Here is a 21,770-nt window from a genome sequence, read left to right on the forward strand (position 1 = left end):
TATTATTATTATTAATTTATTATTATTATTATATTATGTTACTAATTTTAATCTATCATTATTTATATTATCGTCACCACACGTCAGTTTTATTAAATTTGTTTTATTTTTATTATTGTATTTTAAAACTATTACCAAAAAATTTAGGCATAAACTTAAAAACTAATAATAAATAATTTTTTTCTACAGCTAAAATATCATCATGTATACCCACAAAAATAAAGAAATAAAATAAATAAAGTAAATATTTTAAGAACTTGTAAACCAAGTTAGTAATCATTACTTACCTATGTATTTAAAGTACGCATATTTATATTAAAAAACTGTAAATGGCTTAAAAATGTAAGAAAACATATTTTTCTAGCAAAACACTAATATAAATGCAAGGAAATAATAATAACAGTTAAGCAAAAGAAAACAAAATATTTAAATTGTGTAAAAAAATTAATAATTCAATAACAATAATAATATGAACAAAAAAAAAACAGCCGAATGCGAAGAAATAGCAGTTTGAAGAGTGAAATTTGCAAATAGAAATAAATGTTGAAAACGTAATGTTATAATATTTACATATTGTATGCAAATTACAAAAAAAAATCACGTGTAAAGTAGTGAAAAATTATTATTAACTGGTGAATTATAATTTGACTATGAGCCAATTTTTTGAATCATTAAAAAAATTTTAAATCAAAATGATCAGAAAATCACACTTTGCCCTTTGGGTGCATTTGACGTATTACAAAGTCACGCATTTATTTGACTAAATTCGCGCATGACGTTCTGATACGTCATTGGAATGGCGGCAATATTGAACATGTCCGTTCTTATTTATTTGAGAGTAATTTGTATCAGTGGCAACAGAACAAATAATTTCAGAATTGTGGTGAGCCCTATTTGGCATACACAGCCCCATAATGGCAAAAATAGAGAATATATAATATTTTACCGAAGTGATAGCGGCAGTTTTGAAGAAAGTAGTGATTTTGCTCAATGTGATAAAGACCTTTTTAGTACAGTGTACTCTCTCTCAAGGGGTTATATACAGTTAGAAGACCGAAAAGAGCGAATTTTCCAGAATTTCTTCAGAGAAAACTTTTACATTTATTGTTCTAAAAATTGGTAGTCATATTATGTTATCCTTTAACTGTATTTTAAGACTTAGTATTAGTAAAAATTTTTATTCGAAAAGGAGCTACAGCTGATCTCCGGAAGCTCCTCTCAAAAAAGACGTTTTGCGGTGATCACTATATGTCTGAACTAGATCCTCTGAAATTAAAAAACCAAACAAACGATAAAGTAATGTTGAATCTAGTAATTAATCGAAGGAATAAGCAAAATTTACCAAAATTTCGGTCTTAAATTGTTTATAAAAAATACATATTTATCGGTGAGAAAAAATCTTCGATTAATCACTAAAAAATATATTTAAGAAGCTCGTGTTAAAATTTGAGACTAAACGTTTAGCCGTTTTCGAGTAATGTTGGTCACCGGCTTTGAAAACACCATTTTGAGAAAAACGCGTTTAAAGTACTTCCTTGTACTTTCAAGCACTCTGAAACGCCTTTTCAAATTTGGGCGTAACTAGGAATATATTCACCGGAACGATATTAAATTTTCTGTGTGTATTCTTAAATATATGTACATTAGGAAAAAAAATCGATTTTTTGAAAATCCTAACTGTATATAGCACCTTAAGCGGACTGAAAAAAGTGGAAAACTTAAAAAAGGTGTTAAAAAGTGAATAAAATGTTATGGGAGAGTTGTCCGTTCAAGAGAGAGGTACCCGTTGGAAGAGAGTGCACTGTAATCCTTTAGTCAGTTTGAAAAATATTACACGCTTCAAAATTATTAATAATCTCCTTTTTATTATAAAATGTTGCTCCAAACGCAGAATTTCTATCAAATAAATGTGTACGCAAAGTGTTGGCTTGCTTGCAGAAAACTTTATTTATGTTTTGTTAAGAATATTTTTTAATGTCCATAATAAGTATATGAAAATAAAAAAATTCTGAACTTAAAAATATATGCCGCTATGAAAAATTGTGAACCAGGGTTACTAGAACGAAAAGTGTATGAAGATAATTTAGTAAACTTTTGCTATAAAAATATATAATTTTGTAAGGTCAATTCCATTTACAAAATCACAATTTAAAAAATAAGTTTAAAAAGAAATCTTAATTTTAGTCACAATAAAAAGCTAATGAGCTAACAATAATACATACATATATAAAGGGTTTTCCAATAAGAGGTGTTATTTTGATATTCAAAGAAAAATGCTATTTTTAAATCACAAGATCTCGGTGGCCAATTGTGATCACCTCTTCGAGAGATAACACGGTCCGGAAACTTTCCCCGTAAAAGATCAATGGTTTCGTTGCTTCTGTGGCACATAGCGCCGTCTTGTTAAAAATAAACGTTGTCTAGATCAATACCATCCAATTCCGGCCATAAAAAATCGTGAATCATCTCTCGATAGCGCAATCCATTCCAAAATAACACCTGTTATTGGAAAATTCTTTAAATAACAAATGCATAAAATGAGCAATCGTTCACACAGGGAATAATTAAAAACCATCAGAAACAAAAAAATGAAAATAATAATAATGGAACAAAATTAAAATATTAATTATATTTAATATAATAATTATAAAACTAAAAAAAAAATAAAAAATAAAAACAGGAAAACAATGTAATTTTTTTATTTATTAAAGTACATAGATAAGTGTGTACATATATTGAAATCTTCGTTTGAAATTTTAAATTTCAACAAATCCAATGCCAAAATTTAATAAAAATTATATCACTAAATGCTAAAAAATTGTACATTCAATACAAGTATTCATAAAAAAGACCGTATCATTTACTATAAAATAAGGAGATTATAAAACTAAAATGTGACATGCGCCAATACATAATAAAGCATATTATATTACAAGAAAAGAATTTTCAAATGAGTTTCCTTTAAAATTTCGCAATAAAGACATAATTTGCGGAGCAAAATTAAATTAGCAAATCATATTCAATGTTTATACAAATAATTGCCAAGTCATTAAATTATAGTTATTTGGTCATATAAAATTACTTCAAATAAACAATTTTCTTATCAATGCTTCACTGGTATCACAAAAATTCAAATATTTATTGTCTTATATATGTACATAAATACATATTATTAGAGAGGCACAGAAAGTTGGCAATTACATACAAGGCTCCAAATATTTCATTTCCATTAACCAGGATTTTTGTTAATATTTTCTGCTGTCATTTAATAAAATTTGACCTCATTTTTTATCAACATATTTTTAAAATAAACGATAGCTTAAAATATATAATCTGTACAAAAGCTATAAACGTATATGCATACTAAATATAATTAGAAATTGATTAAACATTTTGTTTTTTACATAACGGCGCTTATTTGTTCTATATAAACAGCTACAACTAACTACAACATCAAGAGTTCTGCCAACCTTTGCTCCACAAAGTCAAAATTTAACAATTAATTATGATTAAAAAGAATGTTTTTCACTTACTTCAAGGTACACCAGTGGTTGCTCTGACATATGTGGTTAATTGCGCCGCGGTAAATAGAAAAACTTGCGGAGCGTGTTGCTAGATATGGGCATCATTACTTCATTTTCATTGCCGCGCCGCTCGCTTACCTTGCGGTTGACAGCTATTAGAATGTCGACAATGTGGCGTCTGCAACACGTGAAATATATATATATATATAACTGAGATAATTATTAAGTAACTAAAAACAGTAGCAACTGGATAACTTGAAAACTTTACATTTTTAATTTTAGTTGTTAGTTCAAGTTATCGAGTTCCTACTGTAATTACCGATCGCCAAAGCGCTCCACAGCATTGCACAATTCTTGCACAAACCATGTGCCATCAACCGTATGACGCATTGCAGCATAGCCGGGTACAGTGGACATAGCTTTAACCATGTCACCGAAACGATGCGGCGCTACATTAGTCTTGCGCTTCTCCTGTAAAGTATATGAAGAGAATAAAAACAAAAGCTAATTAAATTTGTATTCAAATGCAACAGAATCAAATGGCGGAGATCAGCGCAGAAATAACTTCATTTTCATCAAACATAGGCTCTGAAACCACAATGTCAGCCGCGCAGTTATTAGGGCCGTCAGCGAAATCGACTACTTCTGCTTTTTGAAGTTAGTGCTAGTTTAGAATAGACTGTGCTTTGTTTCTTAGTGCCATTCTGTTTCAATATTTTCTTCAATTTTTTCCTTTTCGGTACATATATATTAATTTTGAAATCCTTACATTTATTGGTGATTCATCTTTCTGGCACGCCTGTATGATAAGTAATTTTGGCTTTCCAAATAGTGCTTCACCGGTAATTATATGTTCGATTTCAGCTATTTCTACGGGTATGCTATTGCTGCCATAAACGGATCCTACATATATGAAAAACAAACGCAACTAACAACTGTCATGCCGTAATAAACGATGCACATACCGTCAATGCCATGCGATAGTATACACACAATCAGCGAATCAAATTGAAAAGACAGCTTAACCGTCTCCCTTATGCGATGCATTAATTCGATATGCGTAAGATTTTCGAACTCTTGTGCTCTATAACCGAAATCGGTAAAAACATTCTTTAAACGTTCTTTGTCCACATCTGAGCCATGGCGCGGTTTCAGTGGCTTTTCCGGTAGCAAATGCTGTAAATTTTATTAATTAAATTTGAATTCAAGTAATTAATTTAATTTAATTTATACCTTTAATTTGGGGTCGGGGTCCCTTTGAAAAATAAGTTGATTGATTATCAATAGAATACCCGCACTTTCCCGCCGTACCTCATATTTTTCATTCATCGTTAAATCACAGCTGCGCACAGAGGAACAGTCATTTGCATACGCTTGAACTGACGTAGAAGTTTTCGCAGGAATACTCATATTGTTGTTTTCAGTCGCTGCCTCCATGTTATCCGCACTTATATGTGCAATATTGCTAATGCACTGCTTATCGGCATTATTCATAATAGTTTCGATTAGCAAGGTTTTTAATGCATCCAAGTCGCTGAATTTGAAAAATTCAAGGAGCACATCAACATCCGCACCATTTGCTACACGATCCCCTAATGTAATAATGCGGCGTGAGATCCAGTCTAGCATAAATATTTCCAAGTATGCAAAGTCATAGAAACGTAACAGCTCTTCGGGACGTTTACGTTGCTCATTTACGCGCAGCACTAGCTGTCCGGCTTGGGCTGGTTTCAGACGCTCACATACACGATATAATGCTTTCAAAAGTGGGTGCACATGCAGACTCAGTTCGCCAATGTGTGGTAGATAGTGTTGATGCAGTTCATTCCAATCGAAGCCCATCCTACGCAACACTCGCCGAGCTCCAATTATAGCCAAAGCCTCTACTAGTTGAGCGCGCCAATTTCGAGGATTGACACTTATGTATTTGGTGAGCAAATCGGCACCGCCGCAGCCACCACCCTTGTGCGTATTGGAAAGTATAAGCAACTAAAAAAAAACGATCAAATAAATTTTGAATTTTCAAAAAAAAAGTGCCGACTTACCTTTTGTAGTGCGAATTCGGCGTTCACTCGATCATCTCCAAAAAGTAGAAAGCCTAGAGATACCTGTTGATTGCAATAGTAAATTCACATTATTAGAAATTCCCCAAATTTATTCATTTACAAGGTAAATTTTTATGATAATTATGGGTTTATAAATTAATTTACATGGGAAAGTCCAAGGTAATTAACCGAGAAAAAATGATTTTCCCATTGATAACAAAGACTTGACATGATCAGCATAACTTACTAATTCGTAGAAACACAAATCCTTTTCGACATATTGCAGGTCTTCCACATGTATATTATTTAATTTCGAAACTAAATTAAAACGTTTGCATCCCTCAGATGCCATTAAAAACGAAATAAAGTGAACAAATTGGTGAAATAAAAATGCACTAGTTAAATAAATTGCAACGAACAGAAATATTATATTCAGTGATGGGCAACTGCGAGATGTTTTATTCGATTGCCTCGATTGTTCAAGGATCTGATGGCGGTAGATGTTTTCTATCGTCGATAATTGTTAGTCACGTTACGGTATACAGAATACCGAAAGTGGAGCTTTCCAAACACCGCTACTTATTTTGAGCGTTTTTGACAGCCGATGAGGACTTTATGCACATAAACAAACAAAGAGAAGAGAAGTTACTTGTTTGTGAACTGACAGACCACATTTTCAGTAAATTTTTCTTATCCCAAATATATAACCTGTATATGTATTGCTATGCTCCCACGTCTATAATTCACCCTCTACATGACTTCCCAACTCCTACCTCATTTGTGCATTTAGAGTCAAGTAATTGTACTTTTTCACGATTATTGAAACTACTCGAACTCGCTCATTTTTAATGCAACCAGCCTATTTGTATCAACATTTCTGTATTTTTGAATTTTTTTAAATTATATATATCGATTGTTCGTAGGTTATTTATTTATGTAGTAAAACAAAATCGTTTAAAATTAATTTTGCTTAGCACATTTAATACTAAGTGAAAAAAATCAGACAATTATAAATTGAAAGCAACGGTTGCAGCAACGTGTTGCCTTTGTTTAAGAAACACGTTGCGACCGTTGCTTCAATCTCAGTATTGTGTATAACTGTGTTGCGGAAAGGTACAAGCGGAAGATACGTAAAATTAAATATTTTAAATGATCGACGAAATGCGTAAAAATACTTCTCTTATTATAATTGACGAGCTTTTGTACGAAAATGAGGAAGAAAAAAAATCTGGTCCAAAAATTGGCTTTTAAAAAAATCGAATTTTCGAACGAGAGGCTGCTGAAAGAACTGAAGGAATATGAGCCAGCGGACTATAAAAATTACATGAGGATGGATGAAGCCCTATTTAGAAAATTGTTGGACTTCGTAAAGGCCAAAATAACGAAACAAGATACCATAATGAGAGAGGCAATATCAGCAGAAATTAGACTGGCAATAACTTTGCGGTATCTTGCAACAGGAAACGCTTTTGCGGACTTGAAATTTTTATCAATTTTAATGTATTCATTTTTTAATTGTTCGTATGCTTTTTTTCTAAAATTTTTATTTTTATATTTTTCACTACTTATATCCCACAGCTCTCTCAAATTTTATATTCGTTAATAAAATTAACATAATTTTCATTATTTTCAATTGCCATTTTTTCCTTTTTCACTTTATTTTACTCCGCACGAACCTTCTTCTTTGCTTGTGTTCAACGAACTGAACGAGTAAAAGCAGTAAACAATGATACACACGAAGCAACGGTTGCAGCAACCTATCCCAAAAATCAAATTTATTTGATATTTCAGGCAACGGTTGCAGCAACACGAAAATCATTTGGCAACACAGCTACACACGAGGCAACGGTTGCTTCAACATGGTCGAGTTGCTGCAACGGTTTCCTGGTGTGTATTTAGCTAACGGATCATATTTATCGATAGCAATTTTTCTCATCGATTACTCAATTCTATTGACATTCTGCTTCAGCCATCTATTCTCTAGCGTTGAAAGGAGAGAAAACAACAATTCTATCCTTTTATTCTTGGACAATTTGTTTATAAACAGTTTGCTATTTAGTAATTATTTTAGATGTAATGGCCCAAGAGGAGGAGGTGGTAAATAGTTGTCGGGTTTGCCGCAGTCCTAATCAAGACGGTGACTATGAGTGTTTGTACGCAATACAAGTGGTAGAAGAAGGTGATCTTATGCAGTCGAACGCATGGCAATTGACGGACACGGGGAAGTTGTATGAAGACATGCTCGGCATTCAGGTAAGGAGAATTCAGTGGCATTGGAGTGAAACAAAAGCTTATAAATCTGCACACCCAATTAGATTGATTCATCAACACTAGAGATGTACCCACAGTACCTCTGCAATAGTTGTGATTTACAAATGCGCCTATTTCGAAAATTGACGATGAAGGCACGCAGAACTCTAGAAGAATTGGCAAATATATACTCAACTATTAAAAAGGATACCTCCTTTCAGCAGAAGTGCGATACAGCGCCACAAGAGGCATTGCATACCACTAATCCAATTATACTTGGTGAAGAATTTCTCGAAAATGGCATTTCAGCAATGAGCAATGAGGAAAACTGTGTCACAGAGTCCGTACTTTCGGAAACCATTCCAACAGAACAAACCCAAAATGATTTTGATTGCGATAAACGGCAATCATTCACGCCGATTACCAGAGAAGCTGAGACATACCTACAAGAAGTATCGTGCGCTGAGATAACGCCAGCGGCAGAGGAATCAAATGAAGTTCTAAATGAATTACAAGTAGTGGCCTTAAGAGGGAGTGAAAAGCCATATTACGTAGCTGATACTGACATCGAACCATCGAATGATACAAAAGAGATAGAATTCGTATCGTTATTTGATGAAAATTCTATAGAAGATGCACATGATTTGAAACAGGAGTCAGTCGAGTTCTTCGACGTGCATTATTTGGAAGACACGAATAGTAGTCTACCGATAAATGCACTAGAGAGACCAAAGGTCGAAGGCGCCTGCAATAGTGGTGGTACAAGGCGCGCATATGAATGTCAGGCCTGCGGATTGGAATTTTTGCGTCGCACAGATTTTCTGCAACATCGGTAGGTGCATGAGTAGCATTAGTGCATAAGTAGCATTAAAATTTTCGATTTTTTTGTATTTCAGCAAAACTGTGCATTCCAATAAATTTCCGTGCCCCTACTGCTCAAAGTTGTTGCACACCAACGATGCGTTACGCGTACACTTGCGTCTGCATGGTGGTCAGCCGGCCCACAAATGTGATATATGTCAGCGTACTTTCAATCAAAAAGTACACTACCGTTATCACATGGATCGGCATAATAATGTGCGGAATTTCAAGTGCACGCAATGTGGAAAGGCATTCCTGGCCAAGCACGATTTGACGGTACATATGCGTTCGCATACCGGCGAACGGCCGTACGAATGTGAGATTTGCGGTAAGCGTTTGGTACCATTTAGTCCAGTAGCCATAAATTTACAGTTTCCCTGTTTTTGGTTTTCCAGGTAAAGACTTCCTCATAATGCAACATCTAAAAATGCACCGCTATTCACATAGTAGTAAATCATTTGAGTGCCATGAGTGCAACCAAAAATTTATTTCGCCTTCAACGCTACGCATTCATCAGGACACTATACACACTAGCGAACGACGCTTCCAGTGTGAATTTTGCGTAAAACGCTTTCGCCGAAAACATCACTTAATTGTAAGTTACCTCAAATTGTGCGATTTCAATTTTTACATTACCTGTTTCTAGGCGCATTATAAAGTGCATCAAAAACCCGAACGTACAACAAATGGTTTCGATGATTTGGTTGAGAAGGGGGAAGATAACGAAACAGATGGCTTCCAAATAGTGTCAGATATGCATGATCAACAGCTGGCGATGGAGGAAGGCGTAGGTGGCTTTTTGGAAATCAACGAAGATGAGCACATCGATAGTATATTAGTTGTGGATGACGGGGATGATGACGCACAAGCCATCTATGGTACTGATTATGTGATAGATCTGACAGAAGAAAGTCGTGGCATTGCGTTTCAACGTGGAATGATGTGAAAATAAATGTGTATTATTTTAAGAAAGAAATATCAAGATTGTTTTTGTGTTTTGAAAGGCAAGCATACAAGAGCTGCACGCCTATTGGAAATGGAAAGATATAAAACTACTGAATTGCAATATTGTCGAGACCGGCACATTCTTTCTTTTTGCGAGTTCGATCTCGTTTTCTTAAGCTTACAACCTCAAGATCCCACCTCCAGTCAGTCTTGGGGCCACCGGAAAATATATCATGTCAAAGACTATCGTTCTACTAACATCTCTCAAAAATGTTGGTATCCTGTGTTATAGCAATCAGAAACCCAGTGCCGGTACTTGCTAATAGCAGTAGAAATGCCCAGATCTTACTAGCGTTAAAAAGGGGAAATCGAGAAAGTACTGACCAATTAAGGTGCTTCATTCAGGACCGTTTTTTCTTGAAATAAAAAACTAAAAAAAAAAAAAAAATTGCGCGCTGTTTTGTATTCAGTCCCCAACTCCCCCTCCGTTCAACTTGAAGTGAACTTGACCATTGATGCCGATACTCTTGTCAGCGCTGAACTTCATTTGTAAATACAAGTAAACATATGACTCAATAAATTCTAGTTTTTCCATATTTAAAATGTATATGTAAAGGTCAATATAAAGCCGTAAACCATGAAACTTCCTTTTCCTTACTTCTCACTTAGGCCAACTTATGGTGTACATAACCGTTGAGCGATGATGCCCATTTGGCTTTTGACGAAATTGTTACGTGGGAGCTACTGACTTTGATTTTTGTCGAATAATTTAAATAAAATTCAAACAAATTAAGACTCCTCCGAACTCCTTCGCCAACGCGCCTGCGTACAAAATACCTACCTTCTTTTTCCATAGTTCAGTAGCTAATTTTCGAACTTATGAAATACTGAAGCGCGCATTTTGCAACAGTTTCATTGGGGATGATCGTCCAACTATCCATGTTCCAATAGATGAAATAGAATGGAAATAACGCTCAAAATTGAAGACACTTTATCATCATTTAGAAATTATACCAACGTCCGCCCCATTACGAGGGTTGTTGGAAAAGTCCTACTTAAGGGGTTAGGGGTAGTCAGAATTTTCAAACAATTGGATTTTTGTTTTAGCATTTTCTTAAAGTGTAATATCTTAAAAATATTGTGTGAAAATTTGAAGTGAATCCGTCAAAAACTTTTCGAATTATTCAACAATTAACAAAGGGCGCTCCAGAGCGTTCGCAAAACTGTAAATGCGTTTTTCTATGTTAACTATGTTTTTTGAATAATGTAACTTAAAAACCGCTTGGTAGATTTCAATAAAATTTATACTGCTTTTGAAAAATATAAAAAACTCGTGCCTGATCAAGGATTTTTTTTCAAAAATTTGGATTTTTATTAAACAATTGTCGGTTTTTTTCTCGAAAGTCTGAAAAATATTTCCTGACCGCCATATTGTTAATTTAGGAAAAAAGCTTCGATCAGGCATAAGATTATTTATTAATAAACTAATTTCTCTTGTCCGATTGATTTTAGAGGAATCTCCAAGGACTTTTGATGATCACCGCAAGGGGATTCGGGAGAAACGGGCTCCACACAAACAGCGATCACTTTTCCAATTAGTTTTTTTTTTTTAAATTTTGCTAAAGTCAAGTCGAAACGTGTTGTATTAATGCTATGTTTTTATTTTTGTAAAGTAAAGCAATTGACTAGCAAAAAAAAAAGATTCAAAATCACCATTTTTTCGGCCCTCTGACTACCACTGTTTGTGGTAAACCTTTTTTTTTATTTTTCGACATAGTCTGCTTTTGGGCTTATACTCTTCGTTCAACGCTGTTCTAGTTTGTTGATGCCTTCCGTATAATAGGATTTGTGCAGGTCTGAAAAATAGCTGTTCGTTTCTGTAATCTTCTCCTTGTTTTTCCGGCTAGCCATTTCTTCAAATAATAGTCCGAGGGATCCGTTGCAACCAAGTCTGGAGAATAGTTTGGATGTGAAACGAGTTGGAACTATTTTCATTAATTTCGCGACCACAACAACCGAGGCATTCGCTGGTGCGTTGTCGTGCTGAAAAAGGAAACTCACTCGTCTAACTCGATTCACACGAGTGCCCAACACAAAGAAATATACCTATCTGACTGAAACTTGGTATGTGTTCTTCCAAGAGATGCCACTAAATAAACATAACCTCAATAAGCGCCAAGAGTCCCATCGCTCTGACTTTGCACGGACTTTTCAAACAACCCTCGTATTGTCTGCGCTGTGCAATAACATAAACGCCACACTTTTTTGTTAATTTGTTAATTTCAATTTTTAATGTTTTTATTTTTTGCTTTTAGATTTCTTTTTTTTTAATTTTTACGTGTATATATAATTTAAATATTAGATGCTACTAAATACGTTTCTCATTCAAATTTTAGAAGGAATTCTTCTTAAATTCTCTTCATTGAAAATGAATTTTTTTTATTGATTTTTGAAGCACTTGTTTGTAGATCTAACATAAATTTTTACGCTAGACGCGTTAAGCTTAGGAAAATCAACAATACGATACATGTATACTTGTTGTTGTTATTGTTGCACTCGTTATTTAAATATATGTATATTTTGTAGTAGTAATTGCTTGTTGCTGAGGAGCACAATTTTGAGTGCCACAGACGCACATTTATATTAAATAATTTTCCTTTTAGTTTTGAAAAAGTTCTTTCGATTTGCTAGTCTTGTTGTAGTGATTTCTTTCTACGTATGTATGTATATACTTAATTGCGCGCGCAGCCAGCTTAATATAGATAATAGAACATTTAAATGCGCTGCTCTTGAAGAGCAGCTGTTGTTTAATATGGTGTTGTTGTTGTTAGTATTTCTAGTGGCGTTTATTTTGATTTATGCTTGCTGTTGAGTTTCTAAACTATCTAAACAATTTTGCGAAATCATTTCCCTAAATGTTTTTTTTCATAATTTCTTTTGACCGTCTAATCAACTGGAAGTCGGAGTTAAGGAATACGGCGAACAAGATTAAAGCATAAAAAATGTGCGTATAAAAATCGGTAAGCTTAGCGCACCGTGTAACAAAACGAAATTTTCTGTCTTGCAACAAAGTATTTAATTTTCAAAACAGTGAAAGTGAAGGAAAAGTTTGTATGAGGGGTGATAAAGCAAACGATATGCGCGTGGTTCGTTGTACAAAATGCTTACATGTGCAGCAAAAAGGTAGAAAAATAAAGAGTTGTAACAAAATGTGCCAAAGGTGTAGACCCTACGATTTTTACGCACATCCGTATATACCCTCTGTATATTAGGTTAATACAGTGAGTTACATTTGACATAAAAGCGGCAGCGCTGCCCTCTGTTTACCATGGTAAGGATGCACATATGCAGATGTTTTCTTATCGCTTTATATGTGGCTTTTTGCGAACTTAACGGGTTTGGCATTTTCTTTGATACATTTTTTACTGTCTTTTGATGCAAGTGTTCATACGCCACTTGTCCTACAAAAACGATGACTGCTAAAAGTAACTCATAATACTTGGATTTTCATAAATTTCATGTTTTTATGTTATGTTTTTGCTTTTTTTCACATGTATAAAAAGGTTTAAATTCAAAATAATAAATATCTTAAGCAATGTTAAAGGAGAAAAATTATTTTTAAATTAATATGCCTCCAACTTCAACCCATATCGTGAATTGCGCGCGCATAGATCAGCTAACCTGCGCGCGAATTATATAATGGCATTACAGTTTTGTATGCGGTATGAATGAGTTTAGAATGGATATGCCGTGAAAGAAGTGGGCATGCGCGTTATTTAGATGAAAGAAAAAAGTCCGTTGAAGATGGCAGAAATTGTTATGAAAACCAGCATCCAGATGCAGGCAATTGATGTGCACTAGCTTTGACTTGTGACCGACAGCTAAGAGGAAACAGTGTGCGAAGTATGTTATGTGAAAATTTGTATTTTTTTATGGTTGTGTTTAAGTTTAGTTGTTGGTTAATTATACACCACTTAAACTAATGCATTCAGTGCAGTAAACAAGTCTGCATGAGCTTGACAGACATGGACCACATATTCGTATCACACACATTTTTAAGAAAATTAAAACAAAAATTATGCTTGCTCCACTACAGCCACCTAAAACTGGCATGTAAACATGTCCGTGTGCACCAAAATGCCATGGCTGAGGCAAGCAACAGCTGGTGGTGGGCAGGTAGAGGTGCCAATATGAATGTGGATACGAATGTTTGTATGCAAACACCATACATCTTTGAAACGCCTATCACTTTTGTTAGGATTTTCTGGTATAGGGTGTTTTAATTTTTTTGTTTGCTGTGTCGGTGATGTGGGTGCGTTATTTTTAAGGAGTATTTTTTATCTCTATAAGTATAATCATTTAATTGCTACTGTTGTTGCGTCTACATATTTTTGTTGTTTTTGTTAAACATTATAATCTTTTCTTCATTTTTGCTGCTATCATTAAACACTGTCATGCTGTTATTGCATCGCTTCTCTGGATTTCAAAGGTCTTCTATTATATTAATATATACGTGAATTCTGTTTTTTACGTAAACGGTGCATGTTTCTCTACACATTTACCCACCGCTTAGCGTTTCCCGCCAGTCGGTTTAACAGTGCACGACAACATTTCCTCTTTGGCCATTTTAGCGCGAAAATCGGCCATCAAGTCTCTACAACTGGTTGCCAGTTCAGCGAGTTGTGTGAAAAGTGCTTCTCCTTGCTTACAGTACGCATCCTGATCGTAATCAACGTAATTGGTTAGATCATACAACCGCAAGGATTCCGGCAAAAACTGTGACAGAAAATCATTGACTAATCGATGCTGATCCACTACCATTTCTTCGGTTTGTTGCAAATCGGAAATGGCTGCGTGTTGCACGAGCAATTCATCTGACATGTCATGTTCCTATGGAAAAGTGCAAAAAGAAAATATATTGTATAAAGAAAGCAAAGACATAATAAATTAATTTTATATACTTCAAAATTTGTATAACACTTACACTTAGTGACCGCAACAACGCCAAATCGTTCTCCGACATCTGTCCATTATTCTTGTTGTTATTATTGTTATTATTAATATTGTGATTATGCGATCGATTATTCTGTACGACCATTTGATCTTCGTCCTCCTCCATAATGACATGCTCCCCATCACCTTCGCGCATCATATCCGGCATATCCTTAACGACAAGCTCCTTCACACGATCCGCATACCGTAGCGTATTGAGCGTATGTTCGCACGAACTCAATCCTGGCGATATCATTGCAATCATGCACGTCTTACTCTTCTCACCAATAAATGAGTCACGCAATACTTGTGTCAGTTTCGATACGCGGAATGGCAAGTGAGCCGATTGTTTGCCCAATGCTCGTATACATTCTTTAAGCGCGAGCAACGATTTATTAATTTCAGCTCCTTCCATACGTGTCTGTCTATTGGCAGAAGATGTGTCAGCACCTCGTTCATTACCAGCCAAATCGATAAATGAAAATTTGCCATGGATTTTTGTGGAACCAGGCGGACGCAACACTATTTGGAAAACTGCATGCGAACGCGATGAATTGGAGTTGGCCGACGTTTGACCAGAGGTACGCGCCGTATTGCCATGTTGAATGAGTTTGAGCACTTCTTCGACGCTATCCACGACCTTTTCAGTCAAGCCAACCACCTGAACTTGTTGCTTTCCATCTTCGAGTACGCGCAATTTTTGCTTTTCTGAGAGTAAGTCAAAGACCTAAAGCGTACATAATAGGAATATTAATTAATGAGCGATATAGAAAATATATAGAAATTTAGAGTAGAAGTTTTACCTTTCCACTGTAGATCTCAAAGAAGCTAGCGGACACAACCAAATTGAGCGTACGATATCGCGCACTTTTCAAATAAGTGAAAACGTCGCGTGCGGCCATTGCATAAATACCATTCTTACAGTCCTGCACCTTGCCGTTAAATTCACCGCCCATTGTGTGTGTTTTGCCCGAGCCCGTTTGGCCGTATGCGAAACATGTCGCCATACCGCCATCGAAAATTGTCTGCACTAAAGGCTTAGCAGTGTACCTTTTTTAGAAACATATATCATAAAATTAAAATTTAGTCAATGAAACAACAATATATAGAATTTACAGGGTGGGCCATATAGCGTTGCTTTTTGAACCACCTATGTTTTTGAGAATGGTAACACAAATGACATGTCAAATGTGTTCATAATTTACTTAAAGGTTTGACATTTACGAAATGCGACGCTAAACGCTTGAACAAAATTGGGAAATATTGAAAACCTTATCAAAGTGGTGAGTCTTCTTCTTCTTCCGCGGTTACAGTAATGGCGAGTGTTACCGTGACATGCTCAACGAGTTTGAGAAATGGACGACATTTGGTTTCAACAGGACGGTGCACCTTATCACACTGCCAAAGTTACACTCGAGCTTTTGGCTACCGTTCTTGAATTCCGATATCAATTGGCCACCTCGGAGCTGTGATTTAAGCCCGTTGGACTATTTTTTGTGGGGAGCCGTTAAGGACAAATCCTATGCGAACCATCCAGAGACGATTGCTGCTTTAAAATACGAAATCGAAGTTGCCATTCATGAAATTGGAGTCCAAACAATCGAAAATGTGCTTAAAAATTGGGTTGATCGAATGGCCTACTGTAAAGCCAGTCGTGGCAGTCATTTGAACGATATTATTTTTCATTCATAAATGGCAATGTTCAATCTTCAAAATAAAAAAAAAGTTTGAAAAAATATTAATAATTTCTTTTTTTTTGTATCCGATTGAAAAAGCAAATTTTACATGGCCCACCCTATTATAAGTATTAGAATAAAATTACGAGTATACGCTAATAATGCATCGATTATTTCTTTTTGATTCGATTAACATTAACTAATTATGTCATTGGTAAATGAATATCATTGTTTCAAAGGTGGCACCAGGGTAAAGCCGTAAGAACAAAAACAATTTTGTGATCGGGCCGAAAATGGCAAATGTGTGGTTATGTGCAATGCGTGAATCCAAGATATAAAATGCCATATACAAGAAGCCCTGACGCACACAAATCTGAGTAGTTAGCGTACAAGTTAGAACACAAAATATGAATCATTTGCCTGTTTACATATGCAATCAAGTGAGGGGTTAATTCAATTTTCCAAAAGTGCATTCGCACAAAGTATAAATAAATAATCAAATAAAGATGCACTTATGTTAGTAAATTTTCAAGTGCTGCTTTTCGACTTGGGAGTTCATATTAATTGTTTGGCGCAAAGTTTGTTTTGCAACCATTTTTCTTTGCAAATCTCGTTTCCCATTTCATCCATTTCACATATGTATTACCAAATCATATTTTGCTGATTCCAGTAAAAATATTTATGACTAATGGGCAGTTCATGTGAACGCAAATAGAACCTCAAAATTCTCGACAAATGATTTTCTTCCTCCTTTTCCCTTTTCCATGCAGCGACTTTAAAACTGTTTACGTTGCTAACAAAAACCACGTTATATTATATATGTATTTACTATATGTACAACTGGTTAAGAGTGGTTTTAAGCGGTTGTGAGGAATATAGCAAATGAACGATGGTGTTGCAGTGAACCTTTTACCAATAGGCGTAGCATACATCCATAAACCTTCAAATAAAATGAATACATTGGTTTGTGTGTTGTTCGAAAAAAAAAAGAAAACTGGTAAGCATAAAATGCATTCGACAAAAACCGCAAATCAAGAAATGTTCTCGAGTTGAAATGTTTAACAATTTTTGGTCGCAGCGGCAACAGCAACCATTAGCGCAAACTTCTTTGGGAGCAATGAAACTGAATTTAATAAGTTTTAAGCGCTTTATACAAAAACTCATCAAATTCGTGTGAAATGTAAGCGGTTTGCGAGCTCTGACTGGTTGACTTTCTTTTTTTACTGCATCGTTTCCTTATTCTTCTATTTACTACCGTTCTGGCTTTCACATTTCCACATTAGCACACCCAAAATGTATAACAAAACTTTCAAAGGCGATGACTGCGCCATCGTCTACTCTGCCGCCACTGACATTCGTCGGACGCGGAAGGAAAGTTAGGAAAGTGTTGCAAGTTAAATTATTTGTGTGAAGCATTTAATAGCTTATTTATATTTTTGGGTATGTACATATGTAAGTAGCGTACAAAAACAAAGCAAAATAAAAACAGAACTCTGCTCATTGCCAAGACTGTTGGCTGGTTAGTCAGCATTTATGGCATTAGTAAACAAAGAACATATGGAGACGACTGAGAAGCCAGCGCGATTTTAAATACCCGCACACATACATACACAGAGATTGGCTGTTAAGTGAAGGCGATGGTGAAGTCAGTGATCCGGCCAGCTGGCAAGCCAGTCAACCACACTTGCTACGTAACTCTGTACACACATACGCAAGCGCGTTTTTGCAAAGTCAAACTTACACAAAAATCAAAGTTTTGCAGTCAATACGAGCAACATCAATGCTAAGAAGCATTGCCAATTCCGACTGGCCGAGTTTTAACCAATGCTCAATCGGCTGTCTAATAACTTTCAGTAAGTAGAAGCAGTTAAATACATATATATATTTGTATGTGTAGACTGTATGTGCATACTCACTTGTAGACCATGGCATTGTCGCAATGATCATCGAATGCGTAATCAAAACGGAATTTATGATTTTCGAGGAATTTCGTTAGATCGACCTTGTTGCGTGGTTCATGAACGATGAGTGTATCCTTACGCGGCACCGAAATCACATCGATCTCTTTGCGCGTAATCTCTTTGCGGCTAAGTGGTCGCTTGCGTACACAAACTGTAATTTGATGATCCTCGTACACCTGCCCATCAACAAGCGGATTAAATTCCAAAGTACTCTGATATTCCCGTATCATTTGCGCTGTTTCCCAATTGGGATTTCCGGGGTCCTGATTCATAAGCGCATTTTTTTCCTCCTTAATTTCAGCTTGCCGTGCACGTCGTTTCTCCCGATTCTCCTTTAGCCTTTCGACTTCTTTAACAACATAGGAGCGACGTGCGCCCACGTTACCTGCCACTGAGCTGGACGCTATTGAAGATGAATTACCGGCACTAGTACTCATGGCAATGCCACTGCCACCACCACTACCGCTGCCAGCAGCAGAGGCGAGCCGTGTCGCATTGTTGGTGGTGCGCGAGCGCACTATACCTGTTGTCGGTGGCGGTGGTATGTTCTCCGAGTGTTCCGAGACCGCAGACGAAGAGAGAAGATTTGTGGCGTTGATGGTCGTACGATTGGTGCGATGACCGATGGCGCCTTGAGTAGCATTGCGTGCCAGGTTTATGGGAGCTGTCGCTTGCTTTTTTGGTTCGGGTGCGGCATTTTGTTCCGGTTCGGGGTCTTGTAAAATTTCCGGATTCAATGCAAGTATAGCGTCTAATTCAACTTCCTTGCCTTTTGTTTCGCCACGTTCGTACCATTCTACCGTGATCGATTTACCCGACTCGTTAATTTTCGACACTACTGCGGCGTGCACACGGCCATCTGTGCGCTTAATTTTGACGCTTTGACCAACTGAGATGTATTCCATTGTGGGAGTTCAAAATTATCCACTTCTGCGGCTGTGCAGCTTCAATACGCTTAATGATTTGCTTTTGCTTTTCCCCGTTTAGGGCTGTGGTGTTCACTTTTCAATGTAGACGAGTGTTTTTACTGCTTATTTTTTATGGCTTTTCTTATGCGTTGGCTGACTGCAAACGGAAGGGCACTTACTGATACTTGACGAATTTTCCGTCCACCACTTCAATTCGTTTTCCGATATTTTATTTCTTGTTTGTGAAACTTACTACTAAAATATTCCTTGATTTACCTACTTTTAATTGTTGTTTCTATTGGAATTAATTCGTTTCAACACCTCAGCGTGGGGGTTTCACTAAAGATTTTTTGCCGTTGCGACGATTACTCACTCACTAAGCTCGACTGTGCTGCTTTGGCAGCGGTTGTATATGGCTTTGTAAGCAACGACAACAGCAACGTAGTCGATATAAACAGCTGCGCGACGCGCGGTGATCCGGCGGAATTATTCACTCGCTGAATTGTTGCTCGTTCCCAAGTGTTTATCCGTTCTTCTATGCTTCTTTTTCGGCTGCCTACTGTGGTTGTTGCTGCTTTTTGTTAGTGTTGAGCCAATTGTTGTTGCCGTGGTGGTGACTCGCTGCCGATTCGAAATTCAACTGACATTCGAGGCTCGAAGCGGCAATTGGTATTCGTTATACGCCTCTTCTTTTGCTAATTTCTTTTAACTATCGAGCACTATCTTATTTTTATACTTCTGCTCGTTTTCGCTGCTGCTAACAGTGTTGTCCAATTTAAACACAAACAAAATCGTTCAAGCAACGTTTCGCAATGAAAGGCAAAAAAATATAGGCAAAGATGAAAATAGAGTAAAGAGCAATAATTATAGATTTTCGTTTATTTTTGTAAATTAATAAATTTTGAGACACAATTAAAAAAAGATTTATTAAGCGAAATAGACGAAGATTTTATTTTTATCTGACAAAGTGTCCTTCAAGTATCAAAAAATTAAAACTTCTACTGACATTGAAGCAAAAATGTACGGGTTTTGATTACAAACAAGCGTTGAAAAGGTGAACAAACTCACTCACAAACGAAGGGAAGTACAAAATTGCGCAGTTTTAATGTTACTTAATAAGAATACCATAAATTAATGAAACATTTAAAAATATTTTAAGTTTAATATTTTATCAAAGTAAATTTTTTTTCATATCTAGGGTTCCAATTTTCGATAATCAACTAAGTAGTGCAAATTAGTTAATTATTCTGCACATAAACTTTGTTTACTTTTTTCTTCACAATATATTTAAGTTATTGCGAATATTTTCAGATCTTCCGAACAAATAAGTATGTATTTACTTTCCTGTAATTATTGAGAGCAAAGAGCAACATTTCAAAACTGGCGCCAATACGCATCTATTGACAACCCATCGATTTTTTTTAACTAAATTTTCCATTAGCACTACGAAGTAGATAATTACCCAATTTTCTAATTCCAGTTTGAATAGAAGTTTTAATTTCATTATGAAAGGTTCAAAATAGGCAGAAGTTTTAAGCAAATTGCGCTCAAGACCCCAAGAAATTCATTAAAAAAAGTAAAAAAAAAAATCGCTGTGGAACAAGGCAACCCACATTCATGTATGTATCGTATTTCCCTTTCATTTTTCTTTTGTAGCTGCCATCACATTTTCAGCTGATTGAATTTACGCAATTGTGCAATACAGAGACATCCAGCCATTGCAAGCCATTATATATTTGACAATCAACTGATACTTGTTACTTGTAGTGTTGTACAATGCACCCTGAAGCGGATGCAATAAGATAATGGAGAACTTACTTTTATTGTAGTTTCTCAAATTAGTTCAATTACTAATTATTCACTATTTATTGATCAATATAATTTTCTCACACTCAGCCGCTGATTCTGAAGAACAAGGCCAATATGCACATATGTATTTGAAATCACAGTGACGGCATGTGCAATAACAAGACGTTAGCAACGCCACTCAAGGAGAAAAAAAACATGATTAGATGACTGTAGACACAATTAATTGCACGTATAACTAAATAAAATCTTCTAAATATTTCATAATATACTTTCGTCAATTTTACACTCAATTATTACTGTTGTTTTTACGCTACTAAATCTTTTGAAACTTACAAGTTATGAAATATTTTTAACTTAAATATGACCAGATGTCACCGTATATGTTGCGATGGTTATGGCTGACAAACACAATACAAAAAAGTGCATGAATAACTTCAAAGGCAGAAACTATATGCACGAAATGACAGTTGGTGCGGCTTGTTAGTTAATAGGAAAGAAAGAGCAAGAAGAAGTGAAGGCGCGGATGACCGCATAAAAGAAGTTGAGTTTTTGTTTGTAGTTGCGGAAGATGAAAGAATAAAAGATAGATCGGAGTAATAATAGTGATGCCAGATGAGTTAAAGTCAAGTAGGCAAATGTTAAGGAATTCGAATGTAATTGTAACGAAATGTAGTTGTTGAGGGAAATGAAATAAGTTTTAAAACACAACTAGTCCTTCGTCTGAGTACTTAAACATAAGCAATTCATAAAAATACCCACTTGTGTGGAATTGTGTAATATAATTCTGGTATTAAGAACT

The 21,770-nt window shown here is 35.6% G+C and overlaps 3 protein-coding genes across 9 annotated transcripts in view; 1 reads left to right on the forward strand and 2 right to left on the reverse strand.

The window, feature by feature from the left end:
• LOC129236906 (caspase-8) overlaps window positions 1-6,007 on the reverse strand; it is a 52,378-nt gene extending 46,371 nt beyond the window's left edge. For 3 of the 5 annotated variants that reach the window (XR_008581727.1, XM_054871205.1, XM_054871206.1), the window contains exons 1-7: window positions 5,817-6,007; window positions 5,570-5,632; window positions 4,758-5,513; window positions 4,490-4,700; window positions 4,294-4,427; window positions 3,844-3,995; window positions 3,534-3,702 (exon numbers count right to left, since the gene is read on the reverse strand). Coding sequence is in view for 4 of the 5 variants with exons in the window: in XM_054871205.1 (XP_054727180.1) it covers window positions 3,570-3,702; window positions 3,844-3,995; window positions 4,294-4,427; window positions 4,490-4,700; window positions 4,758-5,513; window positions 5,570-5,632; window positions 5,817-5,921 (1,554 nt within the window). In the remaining variant the exon portion in view is untranslated. Of the gene's footprint in view, window positions 1-1,923; window positions 2,057-2,713; window positions 3,471-3,533; window positions 3,703-3,843; window positions 3,996-4,293; window positions 4,428-4,489; window positions 4,701-4,757; window positions 5,514-5,569; window positions 5,633-5,816 lie in introns of those variants that run through there. The other 2 variants (XM_054871204.1, XM_054871203.1) reach the window with 2 other exon arrangements.
• Window positions 6,008-7,217: 1,210 nt separating this feature from the next.
• LOC129236904 (zinc finger protein 26-like) lies at window positions 7,218-9,656 on the forward strand. Its single transcript, XM_054871200.1, has 6 exons — window positions 7,218-7,456; window positions 7,629-7,822; window positions 7,885-8,651; window positions 8,716-9,008; window positions 9,076-9,275; window positions 9,327-9,656. The coding sequence occupies exons 1-6, from the start codon at window positions 7,429-7,431 to the stop codon at window positions 9,624-9,626; spliced, it is 1,782 nt and encodes a 593-aa protein (XP_054727175.1). The 5' UTR covers window positions 7,218-7,428; the 3' UTR covers window positions 9,627-9,656.
• Window positions 9,657-11,998: 2,342 nt separating this feature from the next.
• On the reverse strand, window positions 11,999-21,427 carry LOC129236941 (kinesin-like protein Klp10A). 3 transcript variants are annotated; one of them, XM_054871256.1, is made up of 5 exons: window positions 21,305-21,427; window positions 18,210-19,916; window positions 15,421-15,667; window positions 14,610-15,344; window positions 11,999-14,515 (listed from the first exon to the last, which is right to left on the reverse strand). In XM_054871256.1, exons 2-5 carry the CDS (start codon window positions 19,157-19,159, stop codon window positions 14,195-14,197), a joined length of 2,253 nt encoding a protein of 750 aa, XP_054727231.1. In that variant the 5' UTR covers window positions 19,160-19,916; window positions 21,305-21,427; the 3' UTR covers window positions 11,999-14,194. The 3 variants fall into 3 exon arrangements, with proteins under 3 accessions (XP_054727231.1, XP_054727233.1, XP_054727230.1); XM_054871258.1 differs by having other exon boundaries at window positions 18,210-19,919; window positions 21,305-21,385; XM_054871255.1 differs by lacking the exon at window positions 21,305-21,427 and having other exon boundaries at window positions 18,210-20,103.
• Between the last annotated feature and the right edge of the window lie 343 nt (window positions 21,428-21,770).

This window comes from Anastrepha obliqua, chromosome 2 (genome assembly GCF_027943255.1).
Source record: "Anastrepha obliqua isolate idAnaObli1 chromosome 2, idAnaObli1_1.0, whole genome shotgun sequence".
In the NCBI taxonomy this organism is placed as follows: domain Eukaryota; kingdom Metazoa; phylum Arthropoda; class Insecta; order Diptera; family Tephritidae; genus Anastrepha; species Anastrepha obliqua.